Source organism: Chiloscyllium plagiosum, chromosome 6 (assembly GCF_004010195.1).
Source record: "Chiloscyllium plagiosum isolate BGI_BamShark_2017 chromosome 6, ASM401019v2, whole genome shotgun sequence".
NCBI lineage: Eukaryota > Metazoa > Chordata > Chondrichthyes > Orectolobiformes > Hemiscylliidae > Chiloscyllium > Chiloscyllium plagiosum.
Genome location: NC_057715.1, coordinates 51,186,501 through 51,200,591, shown reverse-complemented (window position 1 = coordinate 51,200,591; position 14,091 = coordinate 51,186,501). Strand labels below are relative to the sequence as shown.

The 14,091-nt window shown below is 41.0% G+C and overlaps 1 protein-coding gene across 4 annotated transcripts in view; it reads right to left on the bottom strand.

Moving 5' to 3' along the window:
• LOC122550577 (proton-coupled amino acid transporter 4-like) overlaps positions 1–14,091 on the bottom strand; it is a 192,589-nt gene that overhangs the window by 101,155 nt on the left and 77,343 nt on the right. For all 4 annotated transcript variants that reach the window (XM_043691517.1, XM_043691519.1, XM_043691520.1 and 1 more), the window contains exon 9: positions 1,260–1,429. In XM_043691517.1, coding sequence (XP_043547452.1) covers positions 1,260–1,429 — 170 coding nt within the window. The remainder of the gene's footprint in view (positions 1–1,259; positions 1,430–14,091) is intronic.

Sequence of the window (14,091 nt, the reverse complement as noted above, 5' to 3'; positions counted from 1 at the left end):
TCTTTTTCCACATAAGGAGTCAGCTATTACGAGGGGGCATAGCTTTAAATTAAGGGGGGGGTAGGTATAGGACAGATGTTAGGGGTAGGTTCTTTACTCAGCGAGTCGTGAGTTCATGGAATGCGCTGCCTGTGGGAGTGGCAGAGTCAGAATCATTGGCGAACTTTAAGTGGCAATTGGATAGGTACATGGATGGGTGCTTAAGCTAGGACAAATGTTCGGCACAACATCGTGGGCCGAAGGGCCTGTTCTGTGCTGTATTGTTCTATGTTCTATCTATGTTCTATGAATCAGCTGCACCAGTATTTTAGCATAGCCCCAATGCAAACAAAGTTCCACCATTCATAATGAACATATCAACACATTGGATATAAAGTTGTGAACACTGCTCAAAATAGAGACATGTTGCCAAATGTTTTGTGCTGTACTTACCAACACAAACTCATGTATATCCAATTTCAAGCAATCACAACTACTTAAATTAACAGGTTGCTAAGTTGACTCTGAGGTTGAGGAGACACCACAGAGAAAATAATCACTTTCCAAGCTGTGTGGTAAATCACTTTTCTTTTAATGGCAGGTCTGCACATGAATGTTTGTCACAAGTTTGACTGTTTCCCTTAAATTGATTGTTAGTGTAGCTATGGCTAAACTTGGGATTATTCACCAAGTGCTGCCCAAACAGCGAACCACATTAACAGCAAAACTTTGTTCCAGGATGTGCATGCATGAGCTGATTTAGTACAGTTTATGCTCTACCTCTTATAGACAATCAAAGGAACAAGTATTTTAATCTGATCAGCCAACTGCTAGGATATATTTTCCCTACATACTTGTTATCAGAACAACACAAATTCTGACACAACACTACTCAATTTTTGGGAAAGCAAAACATTTGTAGTGACTGATAGTGGCATCTTGGTTAATAGAAAATTCCAACTGCACAGCCACTGTGTAAAAGTAACAGTGAACATCGGTGGTAGTCTATCCCCAGTGTGTGCTTCCAAATATCTTTACTTCCATGTACAAATCTTTGCAAGACCTTCTGCCACCTGTACACTTGTGTCCTTCAAAGTCTGGAATACTTTATGCCCTCAACACGGTTCTCCACAATATCATTGTGTGTGAACTTTTGAGTTATGTTCTTATACAATTTCTTCTAATGATCAAGTGTTTAAAAATATTCGAGAAAGCTGATTATACAGACTAGCTTTGAAAATTATTTTTGTCATAAAATGGGCATTAAAAAAAAAACTTACCATATGTGTTGTGGAAGGTTTAATGTGATACTGCCCTGAACATGATCACCAAAGTGCAGATACCCAAGAGTAGCCAATGAAATATACAAAGCTGTGACAATGCCCATTCCAATGTTTAGTGCTCGTGGAAAACGTTTTTTTTGCTTCATTTTATTTTCTAAAGGAAGAACCTGAAAAAAATACAAGAGTAAAAATAATTAAATGGAACAAAAAGCTGGAGCTATTAACAAACAGACAACATGTAAAAGTGTTAAAAATCCATAACAAATAGTAAAATGCCGTTAAAAATATTGATTTTGTGATGCATTATCAAACAAATTTGTGAACAGCACTTAGAGAAATATGGGTCAAAAAGTGTGGCGCTGGACAAGCACAGCAGGTCAGGCATCTGAGGAGCAGAAGAGTCGACGTTTCAGGCATAAGCACTTCATCAGGAATTCACTCTGATCTCCAGCATCTGCAGTCCTCACTTTCTCCCACTTATTGAGAAACAATAAGAATTCATATGTTATACTGCATTCACTATACTCAGCCCTCTGCAGAGCAGAAACCAGAAGCAAATCAGGTTGTGCATATTGCTAAATATCTCCACACTGATTGTAAACATGGCTGATCACTCAGTTCCAGTGAACCTGAAATGAACCTTGTTGTTGTTAGGTACTCTGCAACATCTACACTGCCACCAATAATCTTTAAATCTGAAACTAATCTTTACAAGAATCAATCATATAAGGTGTCAGTGTTTCCTTCAAGGGCACGATGGGAGTTGTATGGCACTTTGGGCCAGGGTCTCCCTGTTCAAATACAATCTGGAGTGAAGGTCTCCACACTTTGGAGAAGCTCATCTTTCTTCTCATAGTCCTGAAGCATGCTTTGCTTCAACAGATTACATGGTTCAAATTCTATCTGCTTCATTCATTACTTCTCCAGCTATTCACACAGTGTCGCTTGTACGAATCTTAAATCTGTCTTTTTTTAGAACTCCACCTTGGGGTGATTTGAACCATCTGCCAGTTTGCACTCGCATTTATACCCATCCTGTGCACAAAAAGCAGTACAAATTCAACCTGACCAAAAACTTCATCAATCTACTGTTCATCAGACTGATAAGAGGTTGCTGATAGTGCTATCAAGCAGCAAAGCAAACCAACACATTCCTTTAATATGTCTTATTAAAGGAATAACCTGCTCACTGATACTCAGTTTGTTATCCACCATGGCTACACAAATGAAAGTTACATTCTTACATTTTCCAAGCATTGCATCAAGCAGCCTGCATTTAAACTCGACTCAGTTGAAATTGGGGGAGAACCTCCCACTATTTGGAGTCATACTAAGCACAAAGGACTGTTATGATTGCTACAGGTCAATCAATTCAGCTCGACAACATCACGAAAGAATATGTTCCTCTGGGCTGAGCCCTCAATCCAAGCACCTTCATCTGCTTCATCAACGACCTTCCATCCACCATGAGGTCAGAGGTCAGATGTTCACTAGTAACTACAAAATGTTCAGTACCATTTGTGGCTGATCAAATGTTAAAGCAGCTCCAGTCCTTATGCAGCAAAGTCTGAAAATATCTAGGTTTGAGGTGGAAAGTATCAAGTAACATTTGCATTACGTTAAGTGCCAGGCAACGACTATCTCCAACAAAGGGAATATACCCATTACTAGTTGACATTTCAATATAATTACCATTGCTGAATCTCTCACAATCAACATCCTGACAAATATAAGATGCATGCAGAAAGCTTTAGTGTTAAGCAAAGGTAAGTATACAGGCCTGAAGAAGGAGTTGGCCAAAGTGGATTGGGCAAAAATATGAAAGGGCAAGACAGTTGAAGAACAGTAGCCAATGGTTAGGGAAATACAAAATACCTCCTAATTAAAGTACATTTCTCAAAGGAAGAGGAAATGTTAAAATGTGAAAATTCATCACATAACAAAGGATAACAAAGGCAAAAACTAGGACATATATTGCATAAGTTAGTGACACTCTGGAGAATTGAGAGAATTTTAAACATCAAAGAGTTACTGAAAACAAAATCAAAAAGAGCTATGATTAACTACAAAAGTAAACTAGCAGACAACAGTAAATGTTGGTCTTTTAGAGAATGAAATCAGGAAACTCAAATAGCAGAGGCACTAAACTAATATTTTGTCTTTGTATTCACAGTGGAAGGAAATTTCTTCCCAAAAACTGCATTCACTACAGAGGAGTTTGGTAAAATTCATATAACTCGGGAGAAGTTATTAAATAAACTAATGGGATTAAAGGCAGATAAGTCCCGGGGCCTGATGGCCTGCACCCTAGGGTATTAAAGGAAATAGCAGCAAAGAAAGTGGATATATTAGTTATAATTTTTAACAGTTCCCTGGGTTCTGGAAAGGTACCAGCAAATTGGAAACATGCTAATATGACACCCTTATTCAAAGAAGGAGATAGGCAAAAAAGTGGGAAACTAAAGACCAGTTAGCTTGAGGAGAAAGTGAGGACTGCAGATGCTGGAGATCAGAGCTGAAAATGTGTTGCTGGAAAAGCGCAGCAGGTCAGGGAGCTTCCAAGGAGCAGGAGAATCGACGTTTCGGGCATGAGCCCTTCTTCAGGAATGAAGAAGGGCTCATGCCCGAAACGTCGATTCTCCTGATCCTTGGATGCTGCCTGACCTGCTGCGCTTTTCCAGCAACACATTTTCAGCACCAGTTAGCTTGACCACTGCAATCAAAAATAAAGGAGGAGATAACTGAACACTGAGGCAAAAAACATCAAATCACCAGTGTCAGCACAGTTTCATGAAAGGCAAGTTGTGCTTAACAAATTTGCTGCAGTTCTTTGAGGATGTAACCAATAAAATAAATAATGGGGATCCAGTAGATATCATATATCTCTGCGTCCAGAAGGCATTTTGCAACGTACCACATAAAATATTGATCCAGAAGGATAGATCCCAGTGGGCTAAGGGAAGAATATTGGTTTGGATAGAGAATTGGCTGTTTGATAGAAAACAGAGGGTTGGGATAAATGGGTCCTCCTTTTGGATGGCAAACTGTGACTAGTAGAGTGTGCTGAGTTCTGTTCTCAGACCTCAACTGTTTACCAACTATATAAATGATCTGCAAGCTGAGACAGACTGTAACCTAGCAAAGTTTGTGGATAATACTAAAATAGGTGAGAAAGCAGGCTGTGATGAGGAGATTAAAAGTTTACAGATGGATATTGATAGGCTAGGACAATGGGACATAGTCTGCCAGATGGAGATTAATGTGGATAAGTGTGAGGATGTCCAGTTTGGCTGGAAAAACAAAAAGGCAAATTATTATTTAAATGGAAAGCACATTCAAAGTGCATCAGTGCCGAGGGATCTGGGTGTCCTTGTATACGATATGCTGAAAGTGGGTATGCAGGTGCAGCAAATAATAAGAAAGGCAAATAAAATCCTGGCATTTATTGCAAAACAGTAAAAAAGTATTGTTACAATTATATAAGTTGTTGGCAAGACCATATCTGGAATATGGTATCTAGTTCAAGCTTCCTAACTTGAGGAAGGACGTGGTGACACTGAAGACAGTTCAGAAGATGATTCCAGGAATATAAGGGCGGTCATACAAGGAGCAGTTGAATAGCTTGGGCTTATACCCACTGAAGTTCAGAAGAACGAGAGTGGAATCTGATTGAGGTATATCAAATGTTAAAGAAATACATATTCCCCCTTGCGGGACTGTCTTGAACAGGAGGTGTGAGGGTTGTGAATCTGTGGAATTCACTGCCCCAGATTACAGTGCAGGAAGAACCAAATCAACAGATTCAAGAAAGAGAGAGATAGGTTTCTGATGAAAAGCAGGATAAAGGGCTTGAGGAAAAAGCAGGAAGCAGGCAGGAAAGTGGAGTTGAGACCGTGATAAGATCAGCCATGGTCATGTTAAATGACGGAGCAGGCTCAAAGGGTTGAATTGCCTATTCCCACTCTTAATTCCTATGTAAAGGGTTCAGAAAAGATTTATTACGATGTTGCCAGGGTTGGAGGATTTGAGCTATCGGGAGAGGCTGAACAGGCTGGGGCTGTTTTCCCTGGAACGTCGGAGGCTAAGGGGTGACCTTATGGAGGTTTACAAAATTATGAGGGACATGGATAGGGTAAATAGGCAAAGTCTTTTCCCTGGGGTCAGGGAGTCCAGAACTAGAGGGCAGGGACTAGATTGGGTTGGGATATCTGGTCGGCATGGATGGGTTGGACCAAAGGGTCTGTTTCCATGCTGTACATCTCTATGACTATTGATCTCCTGGAAGCCGACATACCCCTCGTTGCATTAGAGCCAGTCTCAATACCAGAACCTTGGCTGTTCGTGCTACGTTCCCCTGAGAATCCATCACCCCCTACATTTTCCAAAACAGCATACTTGTTTGAAATGGGTATAGCCACAGAACACACCTGCACTAGATGCCTACCTCTCTCATCTTTCCTGGAGATAACTCATCTATGTGACCATATCTGAGACTTTTCCCCCCTTCCTATAACTGCCATCCATCACATACTGTTGCTGTTGCAAATTCCTCATTGCTTCTAACTGTCTCTCCAACCAATCCATTCGATCTGATAAGATTTGCAACTGACAGCAATTATTGCAGATATAATCCGCAGTAACCCTAAACTCCCACATCTGACAAGAAACATATATTGCTCTACTAAAGGCCATTTTTGTTCCTTCACAATCTACAGACCAGAAAATACCACCTTCTTATTCCTCTACAAAACACTGCCCCAGGTTAGATTAATAGTTACGGCTTATATTTTAAGTTTAATCAAGAGACATTTCTCAAAAAACATATAATCAAGAAAAAACCCACTCTACTTTCTATTGCAGACTTTCTTCAGGCCACTTAAAACAATTAATTTATCTGATTCTGTGCTGTGAACTTCACCCAAACAGTTCCTCCAAGATCAGTTGTGAATTTCACTGTTTGTTAATTTTCCCAGACGCACTCCAATGTCCAGCGATACATGAATTCAAACAGCAAAAGCAGTAACTGTGCAGGTTCACTGCTGTGCCAGTTTCTTTCTCTCTCTCCTACACTGACCTCACCAAGTGCTTCCTTTGTCTGTGCTTCTCCCTTTTAAAACTGCTGTTGTTTTGACTTTTTTTCCCAAAGTTCCAAAACAATGCAACAGCATATAAAACAGTAATTGCTGCTCCTGGAATTCAAGGAAATCACCTCCAGCACCTAAAATACCTCAAAAAAGGAGCAGCTGTTACAGCCAGAAATTTTTCCTGTCTTTTTTCCTGTGAACTAAACACATTTTTCCTGTGAACTAAACGCATTGATCAAGACTTTTGATCCAGTCCTTCAGAGTATCCTAGGCACACCCAACCTGAGTAATTCTTGTGTAGGGGACTTCTACTGCCTTCCAAAGATACACAAAGATAATTCACACCAGGATGTCCCTTCGTAATAGACAATGGGACCCTGTGTGAGAACGTCTCTGGCTATGTTGAGTGCATCTTGAAACCAAGTGTACAGGGGACCTCCAGCTTCTGTTGTGACACTATAGATTTCCTACAGAAACTCAGCACCCACAGACCAGGTGAACCAGGAACATTCCTCATCACAATGGACATATCGGCGCTCTACATCAGCATCCCCCACAATGATACCATCGCTGCAACAGCCTCAGTACTCAACACCAACAACTGTCAGTCTCCAGGCACCATCCCACAACTCATCCATTTCATCCTCAACCACAAGGCCTTCACATTCGACAACCAGTTCTTTATCCAGCCACACAGGACAGCCACGGGGATCAAATTTGCACCTCAATATCCCAACATTTTCATGCACAAGTTCAAACAAGACTTCTTTGCTGCACAGGACCTCCGACCAATACTATACACCAGATGACATTTTCTTCCTCTGCACCCATGGCGAAGAGTCACTGAAACAAATTCACAGTGATTTCCACAACTTTCATCCAACCATCAGACTTACCATGAACTACCCTTTAGAATCAGTCTCATTCTTGGACACATGCATCTCCATCAAGAAAGGATATCTCAATATCTCATTCTACCGCATACCCACCAATAATCTCACGATGGTGCACTTCTCTAGTTTCCACACTTTAAAACAACCATCCCCAATGGACAAGCCGTACGCATGGGATCTGTTTATATGAGGAGAAACGCGACAGACACCTAAAGGTCCTGAAGGACCCCTCTTTAGAATGGGATACGATGCTCAACTCATCGACTGCCATTTTCAACGTGCTGCAGCGAGAAACCATAATGACCTCCTCAGGAGACTGACACAAGATACATAAGAACATAAGAAATAAGTCCGCTCCACTATTCAAAAAGATTATGGCTGATCTTTTCGTGGCCTCAGCTGCATTTACCTGCCTTCTCACAATACCGCTTAATTCCTTTACTGTTCAAAACAATTATCTGTCTTAGCTTTAAAAACATTTACTAAGGAAGCCTTACCTACTTCACTGGGCAAGGAAAACAACAGATTCACAACCCTCTTGATGAAGATTTTCCTTCTCAATTCAGTCCTAAATCTGCATCCCCTAATTTTGAGGCTTTGCCCTCTTGTCCTCGTTTAACCTGCCGGTGGAAACATCCTCTCTACTTCTATCTTATCTAGTCCCTTCATAATTTTATATGTTTCTATTAGATCCCCCATCATTCTTCTAAATTCCAATGAATACAATCCCAGTCTACTTAGTCTCTTCTCATAAGCCAACCCCCTGAACTCTGAAATCAACCCAGTGAACCCTCTCGTGCTGATACATTCTTTGTCAAGTAAGGAGAACAAAACTGCATACTGTACTCTAGGTGGGGCCTCACTAGTAAACCATACAACTAATAACGGACACTTTGCTGTCCAGTAGTTCCCCGGAGCAGAGAAATTACAGCATGTTCTTTGCAGCATGCAACACATTATCGATGAGGATGAGCATCTCGCCAAGATCTTCCCTACGCCTCCACTTCTCGCCTTTAAACAACTGCCAAACCTTAAACAGATCATTGTTCTCAGCAAACTACCCAGCCTTCAGGACATCAACGACAATATCATACAACGTTGTCATGGCAACCACTGCAAGATCTATCAGAGTGCCAACATGGACACTACTATTACACGTGGGGACAGCACCCACCATGTGCACAACAGGTACTCGTGACTTGGCCAACGTTGTCAGTCTCATCGGCTGCAGGCAAGGATGCCCCAAGGCATGTTACATTGGTGAAACCAAGCTGACTCTATGGCAATGACCACATTTTTGAATTCTCTATCAGAAGGCTGTGATTTCTCTATCAGAAGGCTGTGGAATCTCACCTTTTAAGTATACCTAAGGTAGAGATCAATAAATTTCTGATTGCCACTGGCACATGGAGTTCTACGAGAAGAGTGTGGATAAAGGCATTCCAAAAAGTCAAAATTATCAAGGCAAAAGGAGGAAAGGAAAGAAATACAAAAGAAAACAAACAAATACAATCTCTAGAGAAAAAAGTGCTTGAGAAGGTAATAGATTCTTCGGTCCAACTTGTCTATGCTGACCAGATATCTTAAATAAATCTAGTCCCATTTGCCAGCATTTTGTCCACATCCCAATAAACTCTTCCTATTCATATACCCATCCAGGTGTTCTTCATATGTGTAATTGCACCAGCTTCCACCACTTCCTCTGGCAGAGCGAATGCTAATGTCCAGAGATACTTGAAAACAGACAACAGCTGCGCAGGTTACTGCAGGCTCGGACAGCAGCCTAAGTTTCTTTCTCCATTTGAATCACTGCCCATGTGGTCACTGCCTTTTGTCTGGCTTCCTCCTTTTTAAAGTATCACTGTTTTGATATTTTTCTCCCAAACGTCCAAAACAATGCAACAGCTTATATAAAAGTAATTACTGCTCCTAGAATTCAAGGAAATCAGCTCCAACACTGAAAATATCTCAAAAAAGCAGCTTCTCTTACAGCCACAACTTTTTTTCCTGTCCTCCATCTTGGATTAACCAGAATTTTTTTTAATCACAATGAAAGTTGATAAATCCCTGGAACCCAATGTTGAAGGTGGTGGTGCAAGAGATAGTCGACACTATGATTATGCTCTAAACACTAAGATTCTGGAGAGATTCCTGTGTATTAGAATATGGCTAATGTCATCCCACTACATAAGAAGGAACCGAAACAGAAGGTAGGAAAGCCGTTATTATTAAATCAGTCATAAGGAAACTACTATAATTATAAAGAACTGGATAAATAGACACCTGCTGGTAATGATCTAATTTGGCACTGTCAGTATGCATTTCCAAATTGGAAAGAGTGTTGGATTAACTTGAAGCTTTTTGAAGATGTTACAAACAAAATTGATTAAGGAATCCCAAAAGACAGAGTATACTTCGATCCCATGGGAGGCAATGAATGCCTTCGATTACAATGAGAAGATTAATGAAAGTAGTTACAAAGTGCAAAGTTGAATGATCAGCCATGATCATACTGAATGGTAGAGCAAAATCCAAGTATTGAATAGCCTACTCCTGTCCCTATTTTCTACTCTCACGGAGGCAGGCTGTGACTATTGGGTATTGCAAAAATCAGTACTTGCCCTCCCCACCAGCAATTCACAATGTAAATTAATGATTTGGAGTTGCAGATTAAACACAATATTTCCCAATTTGTAGATGATATAAAGCTAAATGGAAATGTGTGGTATGGAAGATGTAAAGAGGCTTCACAATTTGGACAGACTTAGGGGGCCAGACAAAAGCATGCAGATGGAATATTAGGTGGAAAACAAGGTTATCTACCTTGGTAGCAGAAACAGATGCGCAGAGTATTTCTTAAATAGTAAGATGTTGAAAAATGTAGAAGCACAAAGAGACCTGGATATCATTGTTGATATATCATTGAAGGCAAACGTGCATGTGCAGCAATCTATTAGGAAGGCTTTACCACAAGAGGATTTCAGTACATAGGTAATGAAATATTGCTTTAATTGTACAGAAGCTTGGTTAGATTGTATCAGGAATGTATTGATGAAGGGCTTATGCCCAAAACGTCAATTCTCCTGCTCCTCGGATGCTGCCTGACCTGCTGTGCTTTTCCAGTACCACACTCTCAATTCTGATCTCCAGAATCTGCAGTCTTCACTTTCTCCTTGTATCTGGCGTACTGTTCAGTTTGGGTCTCCTTATTGCAGGAAAAATATGATTTATCATTGAGAAAGTGCAAAGAAGGATTATTAGGCTGTTCCTGGAATGGCAGGACAATCTTGTGAAGAAAAGTGCAAACTGGGCCTGTATTCTCAAAGACAGAGGTAATCTAAATGAAACCTACAAAATACTTAAAAGGATAGATAAGGTAAATGCAGCTAAGTTGTTTCCTCTGGTTGAGGAGTATCGAATCAGGGACACAAGTCAAAATAAGGGGGTCACAACTTAGGTCCAAGATGAAGAGATTTTTGGTTCACTCAGATGATACAGGATTCCAAAATTCACAATCAGAGGGCTGTGGAACCTCAGCTTTAAAGTATATCTCAGGTAGAGATTAATTGATTTCTGATTGCCACTGGCATACGAGGTTCTATGAGAAGATTGTGGATTAAAGCATTCCAAAAAGTTAAAATAATCAAGGCAAAAGAAGGAAAGGAAATAAATACAAAAACAAACAAGCAAACAAACAATGTCTACAGAAAAAGTGCTCGGGAAGGTAATAGGGATAGACTGATACATCCTCTGGACCTGGTGGGATGCATCCTACCATAATAAAACCAAAGACTGGAGGTTGGCTAACATGGAGCCACTGTTTAAGAAAGGTGGTAAGGAAAAGCCAGGCAACTATAGACCAATGAGCCTGATGTCAGTGGTGGGTAAGTTGTTGGAAGGGAGTCTGACAGACAGGACATACATGTATTTGGAAAGGCAAAGACTGACTAGGGGTTGTCAACATGGCTTTGTGCGTGAGAAATTGTCTCACTAACTTGATTGAGTTTTTTGAAGAAATAACAAAGAAGACTTATGAAGGCAAAGCAGTGAACTCTCTCTACATGAACTGGGATGGGAACTGAAATTGTAGTTCAAGTATATGGGAGGTTGAGAGTAGTAAAGTCAGAACTAAGATTTCATGATCACAAGAAGGTACCGACAAGCAAAAAGTTGGTTTGAAGTGTGTCTACGGCAATGCCAGGATCATCCGGAAAAAGATGGGTAAACTTGCAGCATGGGTTGGTACCTGGGATTTCGATGTTGTGGCAATTTCAGAGACATGGGTAGAGCAGGGACAGGAATTAGCGAGTTTTGAGAAGATTTGCAGCACAGGTTGAGGTTCTGGATGTAGGTTTGCTCACTGAGCTGGAAGATTTGTTTTCAGACATTTCGTCACGAAACTAAGTAATATCTTCAGTGAGCCTCCGGATGAAGTGGTGTAGCCCACTTTCTATTTATATGTGTGGGTTTCCTTGTGTTGGTGATGTCATTTCCCGTGGTGACATCATTTCCCATGGTGATATCATTTCTTGTTCTTTTTCTCAGGGGGTGGGAAATTGAGCAATTATTCCAACATCCACAAATGAAGCTGTATGAGAACATTATTTCAATGAGCCATCACATACTGCAGCACAGAGGAACTATGAGGAGCGGAGGAAAATCACCTATAAAGTGTATTCAAAAAGAATGGGTACCCAATGAACACAGTCTGCCGATTTCTCAGCAACAAACCCAAACAAGCCGACAAAACGTGTCCAGGAACCCTAGCCACTCTCCCCTACATCAAAGATATCTCGGAAAAACAGAGACACGCATGAGAATTCCTAGAAGTATGGCATTCCAACCAGAACTCTATCAACAAACACATTAATTTGGATCCCATTTACTACCCCTGAGAAAAAGAACAGGAAATAACATCACCAACCTAAGGAAACCCAAACATATAAATAGAAAGCGGGCTACACCACCAGTGCTTCATCCAGAGGCTCACTGAAGATGTATGGTGACGAAATGTCTGAAAATGATCCTTCCATCTCAGCAAGCAAACCTACATCCAGGGACAGGAATGGTTATTGCAGGTTCCAGGATTTAGATGTTTCAGTAAGAAGAAAATGGTAAAAGAGGAGGTGGTGTGGCACTGTTAGTCAAGGGCAACATTACAGTTGCAGAAAGGATATTTAAGGACTCGTCTACTGAGGTAGTATGGGCTGAGAATAGAAACAGGAAAGGAAACTCCTGTTGGGAGTTTTCTATAGGCCTCTAAATAGTTCCAGAGATATAAAGGATAGGATAGCAAAGATGATCCTCGACAGGAAGAGAGTGACAGGATAGTTGTTATGGGGAACTTTAACTTTCCAAATATTGGCTCAGAATACTATAGGTCAAATACTTTAGATGGGTCAGTTTTTGTCAATGTGTGCGGGAGGGTTTCCTGACACAGTGTGTGGACAGGCCAACAAGGGGCGAGGCCACATTAGATTTGGTACTGGGTAATGAACCCGGCCAGGTGTTAGATTTTGACATAGGCGAGCACTTTGGTGATAGTGACCACAATTCGGTTATGTTTACTTTAGTGATGGAAAGGGATAGGTAAATACCACAGGGCAAAAGTTATAGCTGGGGGAAAGGCAATTACAATGTGATTAGGCAAGATTTAGGATACATAGGATGGCGAAGGAAACTGCAGGGGATGGGCAAAGTTGAAATGTGGAGCTTATTCAAGGACCAGCTACTATGGTTCTTGATAAGTATGTACCGGTCAGGCAGGGAGGAAGTTGTCGAGCACGAGAGCCGTGGTTTACTAAGGAAGTTCAATCTCTTGCCAAGAGGAAGAAGGCGGCTTATGTTAGGATGATGGCTCAGTTAAGGCGCTCGAAAGTTACAAGTTAGCCAGGAAAGACCTAAACAGAGAGATAAGATGAGCCAGGAGGGCACATGAGAAGTCGTTGGTGGATAGGGTCAAGGGAAACCCTAAGGATTTCCATAGGTATATCAGGAATAAAAGAATGACTAGAGTAAGATTAGGGCCAATCGAGGACAGTAGTGAAAAGTTGCGCATGGAGTCAGAGGAGATAGGAAAAGTGTTAAATGAATACTTTTCGTCAGTATTCACACGACAAAAAGCCAATGTGGTTGAGGAGAATACTGAGATATAGACTAATGGACTAGATGGGATTGGCGACTATAAGGAGGAGGTGTTAGCAATTCTGAAAAGTATAAAAATATGTAGGTCCCTTGGGCTGGATGGGTTTTATCCTAGGATTCTCTGGGAAGCCAGGGAGAAGATTGCAGAGCCTTTGGCTTTGATTTTTTTATGTCGTCCTTGTCAACAGGAACAGTGGCAGAAGACTGGAGGATAGCAAATATTGTTCCCTTGTTCAAGAAGGGGAGTAGAGACAACCTTGGAAATTACAGACCTGGGAGCCTTATTGCGGTTGTGGGTAAAGTATTAGAAAGGATTGTACGAGATAGGATTTTTAATCTGGAAAGGAATAAGTTGGTTAGGGATAGTCAACATGGTTTTGTGAAGGATAGGTCATGCCTCACAACCCTTATTGAGGTTTTTGAGATGGTGATCAAACAGGTGGATGAGGGTAAAGCAGTTGATGTGGTGTATATGGATTTCAGTAAGGAGTGTGATGAGGTTCCCCACAATAGGCTATTGCACAAAATACAAAGGCATAGTATTGAGGGTGATTTAGCGGTTTGGATCAGAAATTGGTTGAAAGACGACAGGTTGGTGGTTGATGGGAAATATTCATCCCAGTTACTAGCGGAGTACCGCAAGTATCTGTTTTAGATTAGATTAGATTACTTACAGTGTGGAAACAGGCCCTTCGGCCCAACAAGTCC